General features: G+C 39.7%; 1 protein-coding gene across 7 annotated transcripts in view; it reads right to left on the minus strand.

Moving 5' to 3' along the window:
* The window catches only part of JAKMIP2 (janus kinase and microtubule interacting protein 2), a 176400-nt gene that overhangs the window by 52774 nt on the left and 99927 nt on the right, over window positions 1-23699 (minus strand). For all 7 annotated transcript variants that reach the window (XR_005989628.1, XM_041768252.1, XM_041768253.1 and 4 more), the window contains 4 exons: window positions 11581-12078; window positions 7632-7841; window positions 5622-5720; window positions 51-197 (listed from right to left, as the gene is read on the minus strand). Coding sequence is in view for 6 of the 7 variants with exons in the window: in XM_041768252.1 (XP_041624186.1) it covers window positions 51-197; window positions 5622-5720; window positions 7632-7841; window positions 11581-12078 (954 nt within the window). In the remaining variant the exon portion in view is untranslated. The remainder of the gene's footprint in view (window positions 1-50; window positions 198-5621; window positions 5721-7631; window positions 7842-11580; window positions 12079-23699) is intronic.

The following is a 23699-nucleotide window of genomic DNA, read 5'->3' on the forward strand; positions in this document are numbered from 1 at the left end:
GAGTAATATAAAGAAGGAAGCTGCAGCTTTGCAGAGTCTGTGATACACACCATTTCTGAATTTTCCTTGGTAACGGCTTTTAGCTTCTCTTCCATGCGCTGCAAAGACACCATCAGTTCATCGTTTCTCTTGGCGAGGCACTTGTTCCTTTCCAGAAGAGGCTTACATTGTTTCTCGGTTTCCCGCACACGTTTTAACTGGGAAGACACAAGTTATAATTTGTCTCTTGTGCTGGAGTGGATGTGGGGGCAGAAGGGGTGAAAGCCCATTGGAAGTCACCGTGGTCTGCTTCACTATGTGTCTCAGAACTGACTCTTTTTCTTTTCTTTTTTTTTTAAGATTTTATTTATTCATGGAAGACAGAGAGACAGTGAGTGAGAGAGAGAGAGAGAGAGAGAGAGAGAGGCAGAGACACAGGCAGAGGGAGAAGCAGGCTCCATGCAGGGAGCCTGATGCGTGACTCCATCCCAGGACCTTGGGATCATGACCTGAGCCAAAGGCAGACACTCAACCGCTGAGCCACCCAGGTACCTCAGAACTGACCATTTCCACTCTTCATTTAACAACCTGACTGCTTTGTTTTCGGTTTCCCCTAATTGTTTTTCATCATAGCATTCACAACTCTGTATCAAGTATTACATTCAAGGAGGTGCTGCTAAGGTTCTGCATTTGGAAATGCTGGGTACCCTGCTATGCTCAGTCCCAATCTCATGCTGCTCATCCCTCTCCCCAGGCCTGCAATGACCCCTCACTGGCTCAGAGAGATAAAGTAACTCATAAGAATCACAAGTCACTAGAGAGTATGACCAGGACCGAAAGCCAAGCCTGGTTGTCATCAAAGCCTGTTCTTCTTGTGAGAGATGTTGCTAAGACTCCTGATACCATACTAAGCCTGCTTATTTTTATTTATTTAAGATTTTTTTTGTTTTTTGGTAATCTCTACATCTAACGTGGGGCTCAAACCCACAACTCTGAGAGCAAGAGTCCCATCCTCTTCTGACTAAGCCAGCCAAGGGTCCCAAGGATGTTTATTTTTAAGAAAATGTGATTGAGAAAATTAATATACTCTCAAAACTCTACTGACATTTGTGTTTAAGAACACTTAATTCTCACTGAGCCTAGGAAAAGTATGATTACATTCTTATCCACCCATAATTAAGAATGACCATACTCTGGTTTGCCAGTTAGATTAAGGCAGTGTTCTCAACCTCTACACTCTAGGCATTTTGGGCTAGATTGTTTTTTTCTTAAAGATTTTATTCATTTATTCATGAGAGACACAGACAGAGAGGCAAAAACACAGGCAGAGGGAGCAGCAGGCTCCCTGTGGGGGGTTGTATGTGAGACTTGATTCCAGGACCCTGGGATCACAATCTGAGCCAAAAGCAGACACTCAACCACTGAGCCACCTAGGTGCCCTTGGACTAGATATTTTTTGTCATGAGAAGGTGTCCTGGGTCATAGGGCAGGTCTATTTTTAACTCTTTGAGTTGCATTGTTGGGGATTTACCCCAAAGATACAGATGCAATGAAACGCCGAAATGGGACACCTGCACCCCGATGTTTCTAGCAGCAATGTCCACAATAGCCAAACTGTGGAAGGAGTCTCGGTGTCCATCGAAAGATGAATGGATAAAGAATATGTGGTTTATGTATACAATGGAATATTACTCAGCCATTAGAAACGACAAATAACCACCATTTGCTTCAACGTGGATGGAACTGGAGGGTATTATGCTGAGTGAAATAAGTCAATTGGAGAAGGACAAACATTATATGTTCTCATTCATTTGGGGAATATAAATAATAGTGAAAAGGATTAGAAGGGAAGGGAGAAGAAATGGGTAGGAAATATCAGGAAGGGAGACAGAACATAAAGACTCCTGACTCTGGGAAATGAACTAGGGGTGGTGGAAGGGGAGGAGGGCGGGGGTGGGGGTGAATGGGTGATGGGCACTGAGGGGGGCACTTGATGGGATGAGCACTGGGTGTTATTCTGTATGTTGGCAAATTGAACACCAATAAAAAATAAATTTATTATTTAAAAAAAAAAGAAGATGTCCTGGGTATTATAGAATGTTTAGCAGCATCCCTGGTCTCTACCCACTAGATGCTGGTAACATTCTCGTAGTTGTGACAATCACTGCCAAAATTGCCTCTAGCTGAGAACCATTGGTCTAATTTTATGAATGCCGTCTTCATAAGAATGCCGGGTAATCGTTAATAATCCCCTCTTTTACTCTCAAAACTCTCATTTGGATGACGTATCTTATGGTCCCTCTATACACAATGGATTTCCATGTTAAAGTTCCCATGCTTATTTCAGTGATTTTATACTAATATTTCTGAATGAGTATGTATTGGGGGAGGGGTACTGAAGCAAGGGAAGTGGTGGGGTGTTACAGAACCATCTGACAAGACTGTTTAAAGTACTCATTCCTATTTTTGAGAATCTAATGTTTTAGGAAGTGCTGGGGTAGGAGACTTAGCTACCTATAAATATTTGAAACAGCTGCTTGTGAGATTCTAAAACAGTACTCCCCAACTGTATCTTTTTTTTAAAAATATACTCTTTTTTTAAAAAAAGATTTATTTATTTATTCATGAGAGACACAGACTAAGAGAGAGAGGCAGAGACACAGGCAGAGGGAGAAGCAGACCTGCACAGACGCCGATGCAGGACTGATCCCGGATCCCAGGATCACGACCTGAGACAAAGGCAGGTGCTCTGAGCCACCCAGGCGTCCCTCCCCAACTGTATCTTAACTGTCGTTTGAAAACTCATTTTATATCAAAGGCCAAAATTTTTCATAACCTCATTTAATCCTCAGATTTGAGTTTCAGTATCTGAAGAAATCATATTAGATATATTTTTTTTCATATTAGATATTAAGCACATACAAGGACAAACAAATTATTCCACTAGGTTCATTATTTTAAACTTTGTCTCTCTCCTTTTTAAAGATTTTATTTATTCATTTATTTGAGAGAGAAGAGAGAGCACAAGTTGGGGAAGAGGGAAATGGAGAAGCAGAGTCTCTGCTGAGCAGGGAGCCCGACACACACAGGGCTCTATCCTAAGATCCTGGGATCATGACCTGAGCTGAAGGCAGACACTTAACTGACTGAGCCACCCAGGCGCCCCTAAACTTTGTCTCTTTTCTGAAGGTCAATGACAAGAGTTTTAAACAGTTAAATTTACTTAGTAGATGCTATTTATGAAAGACACAGGAAAACACAACTAAAAGCAAATATCGGTAATTCTATTATACATTAGTAGCCATAGATCCAAAGTACAAAAAAACTGTTCCTTTTAAAAGATATAGCTTAAATACTATTGAGAAAGTGTGAAGGTCAATATAGACATTCATGGAACCACCAAAAGAAAAAAATATGGTGCAACTAACATCAGACCAAGATTTTAAGTCAAGAAGTATTACTAAAGATTAAAAAAAACTAATGATGCAAACACTTAACAAATCTTAATTTAGATGTACCTAGTAACATAACTTCAAATATATATAAAGCAAACTCGACTGAACTAAGAATAGATATGGACAAATCTGTTAGGAGAAGCATACAAAAACATTATAAAGATATAGGAGATTTTAAACAAGACTATTAAAAAAATAAACAAGACTATTAATGAAATTGACTCAAAATACACGCTATGATTACAGAGTATACCTCCTTTTCATGGGAACATGGACCATTTCTAAAATTGACAATATGCTACCATCATAAAGCAAATCTCAACATATTTTAAAGAATAAAATGATATAAAGTATGCCTGAGTAATGTAACATTGTGTGTCAAGGGCACTTCAACTTAAAAAAAAATAATACAAAGTATATTCCCTGAATATAGTGGAATTAAGGTAGAAATCAGTAACAGAAAGTTAACTCAAAAATCTTCAAATGTTTGGAACTTAAGCCTTACAGTGCTAAGGTACCCAACGGTTAAACAAGAAATCATACATTATAAAATATTTTGAACTAAAGAACAATACATTATGACTTAAAAAAACATGGGATGAAACTAGTCATGTTTAGAGACATTTATGATCTAAAATGCATATATTTGGAAAACAGGAAAGGCTGAAAATAACTTTTTTGTACCAAGAGCAACCAGTAAGAAGGTAAAATGTAAGGCACAGAGCAGGATTTTTTTTTAAAGATTTGTTTATTTTAGTGAGAGAGAGAGAGAGCATGTGCAAACAAGGAGGGAGGAAGAGCAATGGGAGAGGGAGAGTGAAACTTAAGCAGATTCCTCATTGAGCATGGAGTCCAACAGGGGGGCTGTATCATGGACCCTGAGATCATGACCTGAGTGGAAACCAAGAGTCAGTTTCATAACTGCACCACTCAGGCGGCCCCCAGAACAGAATATTTTATTTTATTTTAATTAATTAATTAATTAATTAATTTTATTTTTTAAACTTTATTTATTCATGAGAGACAGAGAGAGAGGCAGAGACACAGGCAGAGGGAGAAGTAGGCTCCATGCAGGGAGCCCGATGCAGGACTTGATCCCAGGACTCCAGGATCACGCCTTAGGCCAAAGACAGGTGTTAAACCGCTGAGCCACCCAGGGATCCCCAGAACAGAATATTTTAAATACAAATGCCCAAAAATGATATAAAGAATTCCTAATATTAATAAAAATAATAAAGGCAGCACAAAGGAAAATTTTACAAAGACAAAGAGCAAATCATATAAGGACACCCAAAAAGTCAAAAGATATTTGAAAAGCCACTCAAAAACAAAACAAAACAAAACAAAACAAAACAAAAAAAACAAAAAACAAAAAACAAAAACAAACAAACAAACAAACAAAAAAAAAGAAAAGCCACTCAACCTCATTATTAAGGAAAGTAAAAATTAAATCCTACAATAAGAATATCACTCACACCCACCATAATGACTAATATGATCAACGATCAGTGCATGTTGGCAAAAGTCTCACATGCTGGTGGTGGGAATGTAACAATTCTAACAACTGGAAACCCGGCAACCACTACTGAAGCTGACCACACACATACACCACAACTCAATCATTCTGCTCCATGGTAGGTTCTCAGCAGAATGTCAGTGTCAGTACCACTAACATTAAAACCATTAAAAAACAAACAAACAAAACCATTAAAAAACAATATAAATGTCCATTAATAACCGAAGAATACTGAGGTGTATTAAGTGAATACAAACAGAGTAAGGAAATGAATGAATGATACTTATAATACAATGAATGACTTTCACAAAATGTAATGCTGGGCAAAAAAGCCAGACACAGAAGAGTAATTAGTGTATGATGCCATTTATAAAACATTTTAAAAATGGTGACAGACATCTATAGTGATAGAATTCAGTACAGTGATTAAACCTAGAAGTATGTGACTGGCAGTCATCACAAGAATGGGAGGCTCTGAGGTGCTGGTAATCTTCCAGGTACTCATCTGGGTGGTGGTTATTGGGTGTATCACTTTGGGTGTATTTATTAAACTGGACTTTTATTATTTGTAAAAGCACTTTTCTTTATTATACTTCTACAACATCATATCTACTTTTTAAAAGAAAACCCTTAACAAAACAAAAAAATAAATAATTCTGGTCCAAACTCACCAGTTCGTTTCGTTCATCTCCAAGCAGGGTGTTCCTATCTTCTAATTTTCTTATAGTGGCATTCAATTCAGCTATTCTCTTTTGATTTCTTCTCAAATCCTACACATGAGAAGTAAAATGGGTATTTCTTCAATTAACACTTCTTACAAAGTTTTGGAATTCCACTCATAAAAGTAAGAGACTTGGTTCCTTTCATCTGACTTATAAGGTGAGAGTAAAATGTTCCATATTCAGATGAAAGTAAATATTAACCCTCTTCTAACCCTTAATATTCGCTACTTGGGTTGAAGACCAGGCCTGGTTGAAAATGCAAATGAATTCCATGTGGCAGATACTCTCTGGAGCCCTGACTCTTGGCGGGTAGAGTGGTAGATGGCTGGATGGGCCTATCAGATCTGTGAGCTATGAGATCAAGGTCATGCATGTCATGATTACAATAGGTTCGGGGAGCATCTCTTAAGTCAAGGCTGCACATTGCTTTCCACAGCTAAGACAGATGTCCTATCACGCTTAGCCAAAGAGTAGAAGGTAGGGCTGGGTTTTGAAAATTCCTGCATACTCCTGGAGAAAAAAGTCAGTGTGAGAAGGTTGGTGCATTACCTTCATGCATAAAAGGCAGTAGCTTATAAGATAGCCATTGCTGGTACATTTTGCCCAGAGCTACTGGCTTCCCCACTGGCATAATTACCATGGGTCACTTTACACTTGGGACTCATGGATTAATTCTATGCTCTAGAGTCCACAGGACCATTATACACTTGCATTCCATTATCATCTTACATTTTGATAGTGCTGTACTGTTTTTTAAAATATTTATTTATTTATTTATTTATTTATTTATTTTATTTATTTATTTATTTATTTATTTATTTATTTATTTATAGTGCTGTACTGTTGACAAAGCAGTTCCCCACACATTTTATCTCCCGATTCATAAAATCCTAGAGGCAGGATTCAGGGGAAGATTCAGGGAGGTCATAACTCGTTCAAGGTCTTGTGGCTACTTTCAATAGATCCTTAATTAATATCTATTGAATGGTAACTATGAACCAGACACTGTGCTCAATATTTTACAGACCATCTCTTGTAGACCTCGAACAGCCTTACAGAGTATCAATACTGCCTCTCTTTTACAGATGAGGAAACTCTGAGCAGTAAAAGGATTTGCTTAAGGTCATACAGTAAGTGGCAGTCCAGAATTTGAACTAAGTAGTCTGACCCTAGAGCTCATTCTCTTGATAATTTTGCTGCATTGCAGGTAAATGTCAGTGATAGAACTAAAACATACATCTGCTAAATCCTGGTTCTGCCACCTACGGGGATATATATATCCTGAATACCAATTCATAAATTATTCATTACTCGGTTCTAAGTACTACTTTGGAACCTATCTCTGTTGCTAAATAATACATTTTCATCTTTTTAGCAGCTACATAATTTGAAAGGTATGTTATGAAAGTCAACTACATACAAGCTGATTTCTATGGTTGCAGTTCTGAAAATAATTTCTCATATAAAATAATGAAAATCCAAGGTAATAAGTGGCAAGTTCAATCAGACTAGAAGCTTTCAGATGATGATTTAAGTGGTTTGGTTTTTTATATAGTTATACATTTTGACCCCTGTAGATGACAACTGTCTTTGCCAATTTCAAAACCAATGGTTCACACAAGGGAAAATCGCTAGTCTTGGCAAGAGGCAAAGTAGTTTCATCTAATTTATGACTCTTATAATAGGCTGAAGTTTGGATAGGTATCACATGGGTAGAAAAATTCTATGAAAGATTTAAAAAGACCTGTAATTCTCTTGTGATCAGCTAATGCAGTGCAGACCACTTTGTTGTCTATGAGTTTAGAAAACCCTGTTCCCAAGATACTAGCTGGTTTTATAGTAGGAGGTACAATTGATTTCTCTGCAGTAAACAGGAAAAGAGCTTAAGTGAAAAGTAAAACTTGGGAGCTAAATAAAAGATGACTCTTGAGTTCTTCACTTCAGCTCGGACAGACTTACAGGACTGCCGCAGTGCTCAGAGCCGTCTCCTGCTCTTCCTGGAATTTCTCGTTTCGGACTGCTCATGTTACACTCGGCCTCCTTGACCAGAAAGAGCTGTTCATCCAAAGCTTCCTTCTGCAGCTGGAGTTTCTGTACATAGCCAGTTTGAGTCTCCAGTTCCTTTTCCAGGGAAAAGATGATCCTGTCCTTGGCTTTAATCTCATCCATCTGAATTAAATGACACCCAGGACATTTTATTTAACAATGCTGTAAAAAAACGCATTTTTACAATGGTATGAGTTTAATTTCTTTCCGCTGACTGTTATGGAAAAAAATTATGACCATGACAGGTATGCTGAATTTATGACAAGGCAACATTGTGCAATGAAAGGCTATCCTAGGATCATCAGGTATCAAGGAGAATAACCTTTTCTCTCTGGTACACCTTGGGTAGAAACTTTAGTTCAATATATTGTTTGAAGTGGTCTAGGTTGGTTGGATTTACAAAGGTAAATTTAACTTTAAAATGGGTCATTTTAAAAATAAAATAAAATGGATCATTCGAGTTAATAAAGACATACTTGATATTCCATGACAGTGTTTCCTGGGACAATTTTTCATGTTTCCTCCTGTTTGGAGGAGTAGCCTTTAAGATCACTTTAAACAGCAGGAGCCACTATGAATTGGTCACTTTTTACTGACAAAGCTGCAGACTTTTCAGAAGCCTTGTCAGTTATTAAGGCCAATATGTTTGCATTCAGGTGTGAATGTGGAGTGAATTCAGGAATGAACTTGGAACATGGTTCATGTTATGTGGATCTTCCCATTCCTTTCCATATTTCAGAGCAAAAAGCTAAGGCAACCATTTTATCATCATTGTCAGAAAACTGGTTGGATGGAACAAGAAGAGGAATGTGAAACACGTGGTATTATTAGCCACTGTTTCCTGCCTTCATCTGTGGGACATATTTCTTGGTCTCAACATTCACCTCTGTTAAACCTTGGCATGGTCTCAGAATTATCTGTTAATGCTTATCTGCCATAAGCATTGAATACCAACTGATCAGTTTCACTGGGGCTGAAAAAATTTTGCCATCCCTGGTGAAGGCTAGTGAACTTAATGTCTGTAAACAATTTCTGAGGAGAGCATAACGATGAGGCAAAATCTTTCTTCTCATTTCATTATAGTTCATAAGAATATTCAAAATGGCGACAGGACAGAGACATTTAATACAAATGATATTCTAGAGTTCTTTTAACAAAAATGTCTCGTTATTTATAACAAATTTACTTTGTGTAAATCTTTCTTTGCTGTGTTCCTTATATAAATATACCTATGTATATATTTATAACAAAAATTGCCGCATAGTCCCATTTTTCCACAGGTAAGTATCTGAGAGCTACTGCCTCTTGATTACAGGATTACATTACACAGGATTACATCAATTTTGGAAGGATGTGGGGCTAAATTCTGCATGGTTCTGAGATATCATCTGATAACATGGTGAGTAGTCAAACACTGTCCTGTCAATTTAGGAATGAAAGCACTGTCTTTACTTTTTACCTCCTTGTAGAAGATTTGAACCCAGTGTTATTCCTAACCAGGTAGTACATTCATATGTTAGAGCTGTCATCTATGATGTCATTCACAGTTTACCGTGGCTCCTAGTGGGTTACCTCCATGCTCCTAGTGGGTTCTGACGTACCCCACCTAAATGAACTTGTTGGAAATTACTCTGTTACTGTCCATATAATCATCTTCATCATCACCATCATCATAACTAAAAGTTATTAATTTTTTTTTTACAGTCAAGGCACTATCCTCAGAGGTTTACATCCTATCTCCTTTGATAACAATCCTATTACACAAGTTCTGTTATCACCACTTTACAGACCATAACCGAGGACCTAAGGGGTTGAAAACTTTGTCATAATCTTATGGCAAATAGGTGATGAAGCCAGATTTTAAATTCAATCTTTTGATTCCAGAGCCCATTCTAATAGACTCCGCAATACTGTTCCCAACATTATACTTATATCTCCAGCATCTTCCAAACTAGTTTTCTGTAGAATATCCAGTAATCAGTATTGATGATTTTCTGTTGTGTAGTGGTTGTAAGCATGGACTCTGGTTTCAGAATACTGAAAATCTTCCAAAGTTCTAGTCCTTAGATGGGAAGGGGTGCCTTACTAGAATTCCCTGGGGAAATTTTCTAAACAGAGTGGCTTTCACTTCTCTCCCTTCCAGTTTCAAAAATGGAGCTTGGGTGTGGGGGTAGTGACAGGACAAGAAGAAAAAAACTGAAGACAAGTGCATCTGTACTACTGAAAAAACTTCCTATGTCATTCTGTTTGCACCTAGTTTTTTAACCACTCTTAGTGTAGGTCAGATTTTACATCGTTACTAAGAGAGACTGCATGTCTCCTTCAGCAGTATGCTGGTAAAAGCAAGTCACAGAAAGAAACTACAGATCAAGAAGGGGATATACTTGCAGATTTTGTATCGAAAACCATCAACAAACACAAATATTTGACATACAACATCCTTTTCATTTACCTACCTGCTGACTCCAGAGTTGGTGGTCCTGGTTCTTTCTTCATCAGCTGTTGTCATTTCAAAAACCAAAGGCAGGGCAGAGACCAATATTTCTGCACTGTGTTTGGTTTTTATTGTCAACCAGGGAAATAGAATGAATTGCAGACAAAGATTTTGGAAAGTGTGGAAAAGGCAACATTTTAGGGTCACACTGTATTGCAGTACAAAGAAAACGACACGTTTAGCTTTTTAAAATGTTCTATGGTAACCACTTTTACTTAAAATCAAAATCTCAGAGATATGGTTCAAGGAATATAATTGGAGTTCTTAAAAAATAATTGCTTAGGATAGGCAGACGCAAAAGGAAAGTAGTTTTCCTAAGAAAATATTGTTACTATTCTTATTATTTTTAAATATTTTATTTTGAAGTATTCTCTGCCCCCGATGTGGGGCTTGAACTCACAACCCTGAGATTGAGAGTCACATGCTCCACCAACTGAGCCAGCCAGGTGCCCAGAAAATATTATTGTTAGAGAAGCATAAAGTGCTTTCTAACAGGTGAAGAGTAATTTGATAAGACATAACGATTTGATAAAATATAACAAATGAGTATAGATGCACGTAAATGTTTCTTCTTAAATGGTCAATCTAGGACAATATGGCTTTCACACAATAATTGTATTTGTTTCACTGGCAGGTATGGTTAGAGACCAATGTGGCTTTTGGTCATACGTATTAAATAGAAAGATCCAACTCTACAGGACTGAAGTTAAGTCTTGGAAATTGGCAATAGCAAATAAACTACTTAGGAATGACGTTTAGTTTAAAATTTATAACGGCCACTGTTTTGAATGGCCCTTGTTTATTTTGAGAAAGCCAATCTATTTTTAAAATGACTAGGGATCTTATAGCTCTATTTCTTGCTTTCAGACACAGTTCCTGGAAAGCAGACAGGTGAATCATTCAGGATGCTCTCAGCGGCCGCCACTTCCAGATACCTTGAAAGCCACAGAAGCTTCCCCATCCCTGTGAAATGCCAGGAACATTTTATAATTGGAAAGCCCACAAAACATGTTGATTTTAGAAGAGTTCATAATTTAGAATATTCTTATAGACATTCAAGTAAACAGGAGTCACTGAATAGATACTCTCCATATAAATGTGAGGCTGGAATAAACCGTTTTTAAGAAGAAAGGTGATTCCAATGTCTTCTACGCTTAACAATTTCGATTTTGGCTGGAGCGTATCTACCTGCTTACCCATCTACCCATCTACCTGTGGACCGACCGTGTATTTTGGACGGAGGGCTAGCCAGGAGGTGGGCACCGTTTATAATCCACTCGTGAGAGACCCCAGAAGAGGCACACCCGTGGCGCCCTGAAACCTGGAAAGGGAATGGCTGTGGGCCGCCGGCCGCCCTGGGTTACTAACCAGCCTCCGAATATCCCGCTCGGACTCCCACTTGATCTTCGAGATGGCTTCCTGGTGGGACTGATGCTCGCTCCTAAGGTCCCCAGCCTTGATTTTGTCCGCTTGGATCATATTGCTTAGAGCCTCGTCCACCTGCTTCTTGGCAGTTTTCAGGTCCGCGATCTCCTGTAGGAGCTTAAGGCGCTCGGCGTCAAACAGTTTCCGGGCCTCCTCCCGGGCCTCAATGGTGAGCGCTGTCCTTACTTTGTCACTGCTGCCGTCCCGGAGGGCACACAGAGCCGACTTGAGCCTCTGGATCTCTCCATCCCGCAGCTTCACCGTCCTGGACATTTCTTGCTCATGCTGCTTGATGAGATTCTCCCTCACGGCCTGCAGCTCCTTCATCTTCTCCTCATGGAGCTTGGCTTTGAGTTCTGTCACCAGGACCGTGTGCTTGCGCTGCTCCAGCTCCCGGATCCTCTTGGCTTCTTGAGTCTTCTCTCTTTCAAGCTTAGACACCTAAAGGCAGAGAGGCGAAAGCATGAACGCGATGAGCCTCCAAGGCCAGGTGTGCTCCTAAGCAGGGTGTCTAGCTCAGAGCCCTGGGCTCCCCTACTTCCTCATGTCTTCCAACTCAGCACTGTGTGCTCGGAGGGAAGAGAGCCACGAGCCTCTCAGCTGGCAGTGTGGGAAAGGAGGACATAGGTGGGGGTGCTCCTACTGCTTGGTGCACACGGGATCTGATGTCTGGGGCCTTACTATTCCATTTGCGGTCTGCAGACAACCATCACAGGCATGGCCCGGAAGCTTGTCAGCAATGCACAATCCGGGGCTCCTTCCCAGGCCTACAATCAGGACGCGCATTTTAACAAGTCCCCAGGTGATCGTATGCACATTAAAATGAGGACACAGTGCTATAACGGTTTTCACCTTGGTGGGGAGAAGTTCAAACAGATCACCTGCAGAGCTTTTTAGACTACACATCCCTGGCTAGGTGCAAGCTGATAAATGGGGCCCAAAGAGATTATTATAAAATATTGCCCTCCTTTTCCCCCTTCTTTTTTGGCTGCTATAATGGGGGAAATGAAGCCGGTTGATACATCTTCAACCTCACCTTTCTTTCTATGGCAACTTAGTTGTACTCCCAGACATGATGCGTACACACGTATCAGCCCAAAACACCGCAGTTCACTGGGCCATCTTTCTATTAAAGGGGTCTGGTGGCTGTTAAGTTCTGCATGCTCCACAATGTCCCTTCCCTGTCCCACTCAGCTCCCTCTCCTGCTCCCCCACCCCTGCAACTAACCCTCCAAGCAGTTTAATAAAGTATTCCTTCCAACTTTTAAACGTTTTAGATATTTTGGTTAAACAAAATCTCTGTTTTGTTTCATTCCCAATGATAATGCAGGTCTCCTTATAGCTTAGTCATGGCACTACCTTAATCTGGTTGTGAGTCTGGCTCTGATTCAGTAGATCAGGGTGGGGTCCTGGCATCTGTAGCTTGGAAAAGCCTCTTAGCAAATGTTCTTTACTACTGTCTCCCACCCCTCTCCTTGTCTCTGCTGCCTGTCTTTGTTTCTCGGATCCTGTCCTGTACCCAGAGAATCACACACTCACTCTGGCTCTCTCTCTCTCTCCTCTCTCTCTCTCCCTCTCTCTCTCTCTCTCTCTCTCACACACACACACACACAATAACCTGGAAAAAGGGAAGAATTAGGCAGCCCTGTGAGTTATATCTGGTTCAGTGAAATTGGGTCTCTGCCATTTGTAAAATTGGAAGGTTTCATGAAATAATGGTGAAGAGCCTCTCCAGCTGTAAATTATTAAGATTCAAACTCCTTATTGAGACTATTGTAATTAAAATGTAAAGCAAAAAAAAAAAAAATGTAAAGCATATGAGGTTTTACTTACCTTAACAGTACCTACCTTTGGCTAGAACAGGATTTTCTAAGTCCACATGGCAATTTATGAATTTTTATCTTAAAGGCACAACAATTAGCACCACGTTGGTTATCCTAAAAGAACTCAGGGCACAAGGAAACTTGGCAAAATAAATAGCCAAGAATCCTTAAATGACTGTCTTTTAATCTTGCCTATAGTGCAGGCCAAGGTCCCTTCCTGGATGCTTATTATTACATATGCTCTAGAGCTGTGTGGCCCAATACAATGATCACTAGCTACACTGAGCATTTGGAATATCCCAAGCCTGAATTGAGACTTGCTCTAAATGAAAATACACACCAGATTTTGAAGTCTTAGTATAAGATAAAGATTGTAAGAAATCTCATTAATGATTTTTATATTGATTACATGTGGAAATTATAATACTTTAGATAAATTAGATTAAATAAAGTATATTATTAAAACCAATGACTTCTTCACATTTTATAATTGTGGTTACAAGAAATTTAAAAATCACACACATGGCTTGCATTTGTGGATCATATTATAAATATTATAAATATAATATTATAAATATAACATGGACAGCTTTCCTCTAGGGTTGTTGGTGTGTTGAATGAAGCAGGCTTTCCCTACATTGATAGTGATATTTCTCTTAGTAAAACACAGTTCTATTTTTTTTTTAAAGATTTATGTAGTTATTTGAGAGAGAGAGAGAGAGAGAGAGAGCACAAGCATGGTGGGGAGAGGCAAAGAGAGAGAGTCCCAAGCAGTTTCCACACAGACTGTTGAGCCCAACTCTAGGCTGGATCTCACCATGCCAAGATCACTACCTGAGCTGAAACCAATAGTTGGGTGCTTAACCAAGGGCACCAGCAAGGCACCCCAGTAAAGCCTAGTTCTGATCTGATTTATGCACCTTGCTAAAAAACCACCCAGGCCTCCTTTAGGTTGTGGAATGAAGTCCCAACACCTCAGCTCCACCTTTCAGGCTCTCAGATTTGGATGGACTTACAGCTCCCATTTCTGCTTCTCACTGTACTTCTCATCTGTCTCACACAGCTGGCACTGGGGATTATGTTTTTCCCTGTACATGCCCTGAATCTCTGTATCTATATGGCTGTTTTCTTCTTCCTGACCTTCCTTCCCTTAGCTTCCTTTGGGATTCTCTCATTCCTCATGGCCAGCTGGATGTCACCCTCTTCAGTCATACCACCCCTGAGCACCCAGGACAAACCTTATTTCTCCTGCCTATGTCTTTTCTGTGTACGTTGTTAATACTGCCTTACTGCCCCTTATCACATTTTTCTTTATGCTATGGTTTGGCTTTTTTTGCATGCTTGTCTGTCTTCACTATCTCTTCTCCTGCTCCTATTCCACACTACAAACTGCTAGAAGGCTGCCAATGAACCTTGTTCATCTTTGTCTACTCAGTAGTTGCTAGCACAATACATAATAAGGAGCCTGAGAGTGTGTGTGCAATTAAAGAAGGTATGTGTTTCCATATCTGGCCCTCTAATCAGAGGCAAGAATAATATGTCCTGTCGTATATTTTAGAGAACACAGACTTGTAGGGTTTCCTGGAACAACCCTGTTTTATACAGCATCCATCCCTTCCTTGTGTAGAACAACAATAAAACAAAAATACCCCTCACATCTAAGAATGCCTGTCCTCTGCTTGATATTTCTCTAAGTGCCTCAGTAAGGACAACATAAATCTTACTCCCCATTTTTCTAGAATAAAGTCAAGTGAGTATCTTCTAGCATGGGTGGGCAAACTATAGCCCATGGAACAGATAATTTCCTGCCTCCATTTTTGTGAATAAAGCTTTATTGAAACATACCAATGCTCTTCTATTTACATATTGCCTACAGCTGCTTTTATGCAACAATATAATTAAGCAGTCTCAGAGGGCCCGGCCCACAAAGCCAAAAATATGTACTATTTTGCCCTCTAAAGAAAAAATGTGCTGATTTCTCTTCTAATAATGCAGTTTTTGTGAAAAAAGAGACCTTATTTTTCACTGATTTTGGAACTCTGATAATTTACCTTGCATCTGGGACCTTGGGAAAGTTAACTTTAGCTCCAGTAATAGGATATTAGTCATCCTCAGTTTCAGCAGGATCTATTTACATTAGGTATTTGGAACAGTATCATGACTAGAGGGCTGTCAGGTAGCAACTTACTAAGAGAAGTTTTAGCAGTTCTTCAGAGAACAATAAAAAACTAGTAAAAATGGACAAAGGATACAGAAGTCTAGGTTTGCATTCTGATTTCACAGTCTGCTGTATCTAAGAATATTGCTTTATCTAATTTTTGAGGATCTCTCATTATGCTTAAAAATTAGCCATAATAGGATTATTTTTAGGTTTAAATTAGATAATGCATGGGAAAGTACCTTGAACTGTAAAGTATTATGAAATGTAAGGTAATATCATTACTAGATGTAAGAGGAGATATTCATGACATAAAGTTATTTTTGTCAAATTCTTGGCAGGTGCATTAGATTGCTTCACTCTGTAATCCTGTCATTTCTCTCAAATTATAAACACTGATATTTTGTGTGTAGACTGGAGATGAATAAAAAAAATGAAAATACAGGTGTATGGAAAATATATTTCAGTCTGAAGATAGAAACAAACACAAACAAACACTGGCCTTCTTGTCCATCACTTAAAGGAATCTAGAGAACCCAAAGAAAATTCAAAGGCATTGATTGATTACATTTGGCATTTTTCATGTCTGCTTATTTTGGTTGCCATGGAAACTGGCATTTTTGCAGGATTTCTAGGTATGACTTGTTTTTTAAGCTTGGGAGAAGTGTTTTACTACGAGGGAGACACAAAGGATGTGACTGACATTTGGGAAGGAAAAAAACCCAATTAAAATTTTGGTAGTAAAATTGTTTTCTGAAAATTATTTGCAGCTTAGATTGTGTCAGTAAGATAATAGACTTTACTATCTTAACATAAATCATACACAAAAAGACAAAGAACTGCTCCTGACAATGAAAAATTTGAAGATAATGCTTGAGGTGGAAAAAAAATACATAGTAGAAGAAAGAATCAATTTTGATAAGTGGAAATGTTTCTCTGAAACATTTTCTCTGAAACATTTCCACTGGATCACATAATAGCATTTATTGAGGGCTTACTGTGAGTTAGGCACCTTTCTAAAGGCTTCACACACATCACCACATTAACCTTGACAGCTTTGTGATGTAGGTAGTATCCGTGTCATCCGAATGTCAGAGGAGAAAGATGAGGACAAGTCTCTGCACAAGCAGAGCATGAAGAAGGCTGCTTAGTGCCCAGCGTGGGCCAGGAGCCAGGTCTGGGTCAGGTCCAAGACTCCCTGTGCGCTCACTTAAAAAAATTATGTATGTATGTATGTATGCATGTATGTACGTACCTATTAAGAGAGTGCATGTGCACGCATCAGCTGGGGGAGGGGCAGAAGGGGAGGGAGAAGCAAACTCTAGGATGAGCCTGGAGCCCAATGCAGGGTTCTTACAAAGATCAATCTCATGACCCTGAGATCGTGACCAGAGCCGAAACCAAGAGTCCGGCTCAACAGACTGAGCCACACAGGCACCAGCTCCTTGTTCACTCTGAAACGTCTAGCAAGCTGTTTACCTCCCCCAGGCCTCTGTTTTCTTATGTGTAAAGTGGGTTTTGGGGTCTCATTCCCAATATGGTCATGATGAAGGCTGACTTAGATAATATATCAAAAGTATTTTGTTTTTTCTTTTTCCTTTTATAAAGATTTTATATATTTATTCATGAGATACACAGAGAAAGAGAGGCAGAGACACAGGCAGAGGGAGCAGCAGGCTCCGTGCAGGGAGCCCGACATGGGACTTGATCCTGGGTCTCCAGGATTACGCCCTGGGCTGAAGGCGGCGCTAAACCACTGAGCCACCCGGGCTGCCCTATCAAAAGTACTTTGGCGAGGCTGGAATACCTGAGAGATGAGTAATTATTAATACATGGTTAAATAGTACAATATGAATTTTGATGAATACATTGTGCATACCGATACTATTATATCATGCAATGCTATATTAATACCAACAACAGAAATAACAAGAATCCATATTATCAGGATAAGACTAACGTGACTATTACTATATTTTAAGACCATAATAACTATTTCCCTAACAGAAACCTTGAAAACAAAGGCAAAATTGGGTTTCCTGAGGATATTTTGAGTTCCCTGGCATTGGTGGCATCTAATCTTAACTAGGAAGAAATTCAAATGATGTGTGCACAGGAGTGCGATGTGGGGTGGGACAGGGCAAGGGGGTGAGCATCGAACAGGGCTTTGAATGATACAGAAGAATCCCTTCTGCCCTGGAAGTTTTATGGAAGAAAAAAATCACTAGGAAAATGTAATCCTACTAGGGAGAGCTTACACTGTGTCAGAAGGAGAACATTCACGCCTACCCCATTCTGGCCTCACACTGTATTTTGCTTTCTAGTCTGGCCTTCGAAAGCCAGTGTAAATTCTGCCAAAATAAAGATGGTGATGTTTGAGCTTGAATGTGACCTTAGAAATCTAGGATTAAAAAATTGGATGGCCTTGTCCAAGGTGAGGAAGTTGAGAGGTTATCTAGGCAAGACAAGCTAACATAAGCTTTGGTGTGGATTATCTGCGTTGGAAGTTCCAAGACATCTAAACTCACAGTAGGCCAGCAGGGAGTCTCACGGGCACTAAGTAACTCGCAGCCAGGAGATGTGAAGGAGGGAAAAGCTGCCACCATACAAAGGTCATTTGTAGAAATTTTATACAACCTGCAGAGGTACAATGGCATTTATTTATTTATTTATTTATTTATTTATTTATTTATTTATTTTATTTTTTCATTTCTTACTTATAGGCACAACGCTTCCTGAACACACAACTAAAAGTGCATAAAGAAATACTGCATCCCAAACTGGGGCCCTGAACATGGAGGCTCTGGAGCAGACCCCTTGAGGACAAAGGTTGGCTGATTTTCTGGGAGTTCTAGAGGCAACAAGATATTCAGCTTTACCCAAGTCATTTGGGAACTCCCATTTTGGCTCCTCTACTTGCTGTGTCATTGGGAGCACATCAGTTAAACAGAACTCATTTTCTTTCTCAGTGAAATTAGAATAGTAATCACACGGTGCCTTTCTCTCAGGCTTGCTGGGAGGACTAAAAGTGCTCTGCAGTCTGAGGGCTGTTCTAGAAGCGCAAACTCCTGTCTGGAGCACATTCCTCCAGACTTGCAACCCAGGCCTGTTGCTTTGCTGCTCCTGGGCCTCCAAGCCCTCTGGCACTGTGCCCATGGGGTTCAGGGAAGCTGCAGCCTGACTCTGAGGGAAAGTAGGAAGCTCTAGGGAATTGGTGGGTGGATTCCATGTTTCTCAGCAATCCTAGTGAGCACATACCCCTGGGAAGCAGATCATGGCCTCATGCTGTCCATAGGAGAGACAAACAGAAGAAAACACCAAAGGCTCCTGGCTCAGGGTGCTGGTCCAAAAAAAAAAAAAAAATCCCCAAAAACAAAAACAAAAAAAACCCAAACCAGAACTGGGTGGAAATTCTTTCCTTGCCCAAGCCCTGGGTTTTCAATCTAAATAAATACTGCCATAGTATTTATGCCATGGGTTGTTGGGAAAGTTTTAAAAAGGGAACATGAAAATATATTCAACAAATAGTATTGAATGTCTCCTATATGCCAGGCAGCATTCAAAGCACTAAGCACACTTTACTTAGGGGATAGCTTAAGAAGATGCATGGTCTCAGATGTAACCTTGACAGATGAATGGATAAAGAAGATTATATATATATATAATATATAAATAAAGAAGAATATATATATATATATATATATAATCCCTACCATTTTGGAAGGACTATAGCACCTCTATGCTCTCCACAATCCACTCATTTCATAGATGGGAAAATGCAGGCTCAGAAATGCAAGGAGACACGGCACAGTGGCCCCACTGTGTGTTCTCTCCTCTTCACCACGGGGCCCCATAGTTCCACCTTCTCAGGCATTATGCTTGGAGTTCAGTCAAAATGACCTATTTACCTGTTTATTCCTATCAGTGCTTAGTAAATCTTTTAGACAAATTTCTATTCAGTAGGTGTTTATTATGTCTCCTATTTTTGTTTCATTTCCCTGCAGTGGAAATGCAGAGGTCTATGAGAGAAGGATTCAAGTATGTTCCTACCCCCACCCCCAGCACTTTGTTTCTTCATTTGAAATTTGCTTAATAGTGGAGAGTAAACTTCTGATATTCTCTCTTCCTTTGCTAAGGTTTCCAGTTTTTTCCAGACCTTCACATTTTTTTAAGAGGATAGGTTCTGCAAGACATGGAAACAACCGAAGTCCATCAATGGATGAATGGATAAAGAAAATGCATGCATACTATATACATATAATACATATATGTATATAATATATACACACATGCACAATGGAACGTCATTAAGCCATTAAAAAGGAAGAAATCCTGCCAGTAGCAACAACATAGATGAGCCTTGAGAGTATTTTGCTAAGTGAAATAAGTCAGAGACAGAAAAACAAATACTGTGTGATCTCACTTATATGTGGAATCTAAAAAATTTGAACCTACAAATACAGAGATGAGGATGGCTGTCAGAGGCAGGGGGCTAGGTGTGGGGAAAATGGGGGAAGAGGGCCAAAAGGGAAAAACTTCTAGTTACAAGATAAATTTGTTCTGGAGAGTAATGGTCACCATAGTGACCATAGTCAACAATACTTTATTGTATATCTGGAAGTTGTGAAGAGAGATCTTACGAGTTCTTATCACAAGAAAAAAGAATTACAACTATGAGATGATGGATGTTGAGTAGACTTGTCATCATTTTATAATGTATACATAGGTCAAATCACTACATTGTACACCTAAAATGAATACAATATTATATATTGATTAAATCTCAATATAATTAGGGAAAATATATCAAAAAAGAAAACATGAGCAGAGACTCCGGAAGAGAGGCAAAGGGAGTTGAAGAACTAGCTCTCCCACCTCCGAACAGGTGACACTGGGTGAGTTACTTTACTTCATTGAATCTCAGTTTCCTCATCTGTAAAATGGGGAAAACAACATCCACTTATAATGAAATCATAATACTTTTTTTTTTTTTAAAGATTTTATTTATTCTTTCATGAGAGACACAGAGAGAGAGAGAGAGAGAGAGAGAGGCAGAGACACAGGCAGAGGGAGAAGCAGGCCCCATGCAGGGAGCCCAACATGGGACTCGATCCCGGGTCTCCAGGATCACACCCCGGGCTGAAGGTGGCACTAAACCACTGAGCCACCCGGGCTGCCCTAAATCATAATACTTAAAAAAAAAAAAAAGATTTTATTTATTTATTTGAGAGAGAGAGCACGAGTGGAAGGAGGGGCAAAGGGGGAAGTATGGGGACAAGCAGTCTCTGCTGTGAGCACAGATTCCACCACAAGGCTCGATCCCGGGACCCTGAGATCAGGACCTGAGCCGAAACCAAGAATTGGACACTAAACCAAATGAGCCACCCAGGCGCCCCTTGAATCACTTAACATGATTACACTTAACATGCTTGACACAAAGTAATCGCTCAAGACCAACATGCACACATATATCCGTATGAAGCAGACGATGCTATTGTCCCATTTGATGGATGAGAAAAGGAAAATATGGAGGGATTTTTATAACCTGCTCAGGGTCACTCAGGTGCTCTGTGAAAGAGGTGTGATTATGTCAGGATGAAATGTGCTTATTACAGTGTGTGACAGATAGTAAACATTCAATACAGTGTGGCTATTTATATAGTCAGGTTAAAGCATTTATGACTGCTCTGTCTGCAGTGTGTTCTGTAAATGTCAAGGGGTGATGTGTCTTTCTGGAAAAATGAGTAATGCTCCATCGCTTCAAAGGTTTCCATTCTTTAACTAGCCCATTTCCCAGTAGTCGAATTGTTATTTTATCATTATAGCCTAGAAGCCAGACTGAGAATATGAATTCACATCTTGGCATTGTTTATATTCTCTCTCTTGAAGCCTGGGCCTTTGGAAACACAATCATATTTATTTTAATAAAATTGCTTTCTGACTTGCTTGCCCTCTAAATTCCCTTTGCTCTCTGGGGAAGTCGGCTGACAGGCAGTGGGCCTTTTAGTCCCTGTGCTGGGACTGTAATTAACTGCCACGGAGAGGGGGACAAGGGGCAGCCAGCAGAGAGAAGGTTAAGGACACAAGGCTGACTTTCAGGCTCTTGTCAGAAGAAGAGGAGATGACGCTTTACCTGCTGGCTTAGATACCAGTGCCAGGCCCTGGATAAACAGGCAGCCCTGTCCACGCTCAAGAGTTACTTACTCCTTTTAAAAGGCTTGAATGTGTGGGAAATGGGCAGTGGTAGGGTCTGCAGGACCTCTGCCTTTCTGAAACCTCATGAGTCTGCTCTCTGTAAATCAGCGTCAGTTTATGGTTACCAGGCTTCTCCCTATGAACGTAGTTTGTCATCCTGTCATTACTACAATTAAAGGAGTCTGCCTCCCTTGAAATGTTACGTTGCTCCTGGGAAAGTTAAAAGCAATGGAATGTTCTTAGACCGTCAGACCTGGAAGGAATCTTAGAGTGGTGTGTTTGCCAACACAAAGGCAGAGGGATTGCCTGAAACTCCATTGGGATTGCCTGAACCATCTGCTAGCATTGCAAGTCCTAGCCTTCACCACACCTGCTTTATCAAAATTCTTGGATTGTGGGTCCAAAGGTCTCAATTTTTAATAAGTTCCCCCAGGTTATTCTAATGCACAGGGATGCTGGAGAGATACAGATATGGAGAAACAGACTCAGTCATCTGAATTACAGATCAAGATACTGAGACACTAAAACTTGTCCCTGAGGAGGGATAAACACAATGCCCTGGTCTTCTGACTCTCACACAAATGTTTTTGTTTTGTTCTTTTGGCTTGTTTTTATGATATCAGATTCCTTTTAGCTTCATGGAAAAAGACTTCATTTACAAATTTTACACTGGGGTCTGGTCTTCCAAGCCTTTATAAGGCTTAGCTGCGACAGGAGGCAAGGGACTTTATAGCAGAGCCACGCTTTATTATTGCTGAAATCAGGAGAAACAGATTTTTGGGAAAATAAATGATTAAAATCTAATGGTTATGTCAAGGAAGAAGAGATAGATAAAAAAAAGTAATAAGGATATTTATTGGTTTTTGATCAATAGCTTGACCAGGAACATTTATTTTTGTTAATACAGAGTTATCTAAATAGGACAACTTTATGCTGACATGGCTGTTTCTGGTTTGGAGGGAGCAAAAATATCTTATGTGTGTTGAGTATTTGAAAATGCTTTCAGTGAGAGATAAGTGTTAGCATATCCAACTATGAGATAAGATTCAGAGAAGTAAAGATGGATTTCCTAAGTATAGTTAGTAACTGATTCATGTGTAGAGCATATTAGAAAGAATATTACTATGAGTGACTGTTCAGTTTACTGTGTGTCAGGCATCTCTCAGAGCATTTCATATGAATTTTCTCATTTAATCATCATAACTGCTCTATATACTATGAGACAGTAACATGTTACTGATGAAGGAGAAATGAATCACCTATCATTCATTCCTCTACTCATTCAGCTAACCCATGCTAACTATGCTTTTTAGTTCTAGACATTTATATAAGCTCTAGGGATAGAGAGGTCAGGTAAGACTCTGCTTTCATGGAGATTACACTGGACAGCAGAAATAAGCACTAAACGAATAAATGAATAAATACATAAATTGCTATGAAATGAATCAAAATAATCAGACTGAGGGAGTAACTGGATAGAGCAAGTCTTGTGTCTTAGTCACTGTGGTAGGTGAAAGGTAGTGGAGCAGATGCCTGAAAAGAGGCCTAGAGCTGCCTGGGAGAAGTCAGGCAAGGCCCCGAAAGTGATCAGCGTATCTCTTGATCCAGCAAAGAGGGTGGAACAGAAACAGAGTCATCCGGAGGGAGGGGGAAAGCTGTGGGAGATAACTCAAGGAGAGGTGAAAGAAACATCCTGTAGTGGTAGAGACCACTTTGTTTTCTTTATTTTTTATTTTTTAAGATTTTTACTTATTTATTCATGAGAGAGAGAGAGAGAGAGAGACAGAGAGAGAGAGAGGTAGAGGGAGAAGCAGGCTCCATGCAGGGAGCCCAACATGGGACTCGATCCTGGAACTCCAAGATCACGTCCTGGGCCGAAGGCAGAC

Source organism: Vulpes lagopus, chromosome 8, assembly GCF_018345385.1.
Source record: "Vulpes lagopus strain Blue_001 chromosome 8, ASM1834538v1, whole genome shotgun sequence".
In the NCBI taxonomy this organism is placed as follows: Eukaryota; Metazoa; Chordata; class Mammalia; order Carnivora; family Canidae; genus Vulpes; species Vulpes lagopus.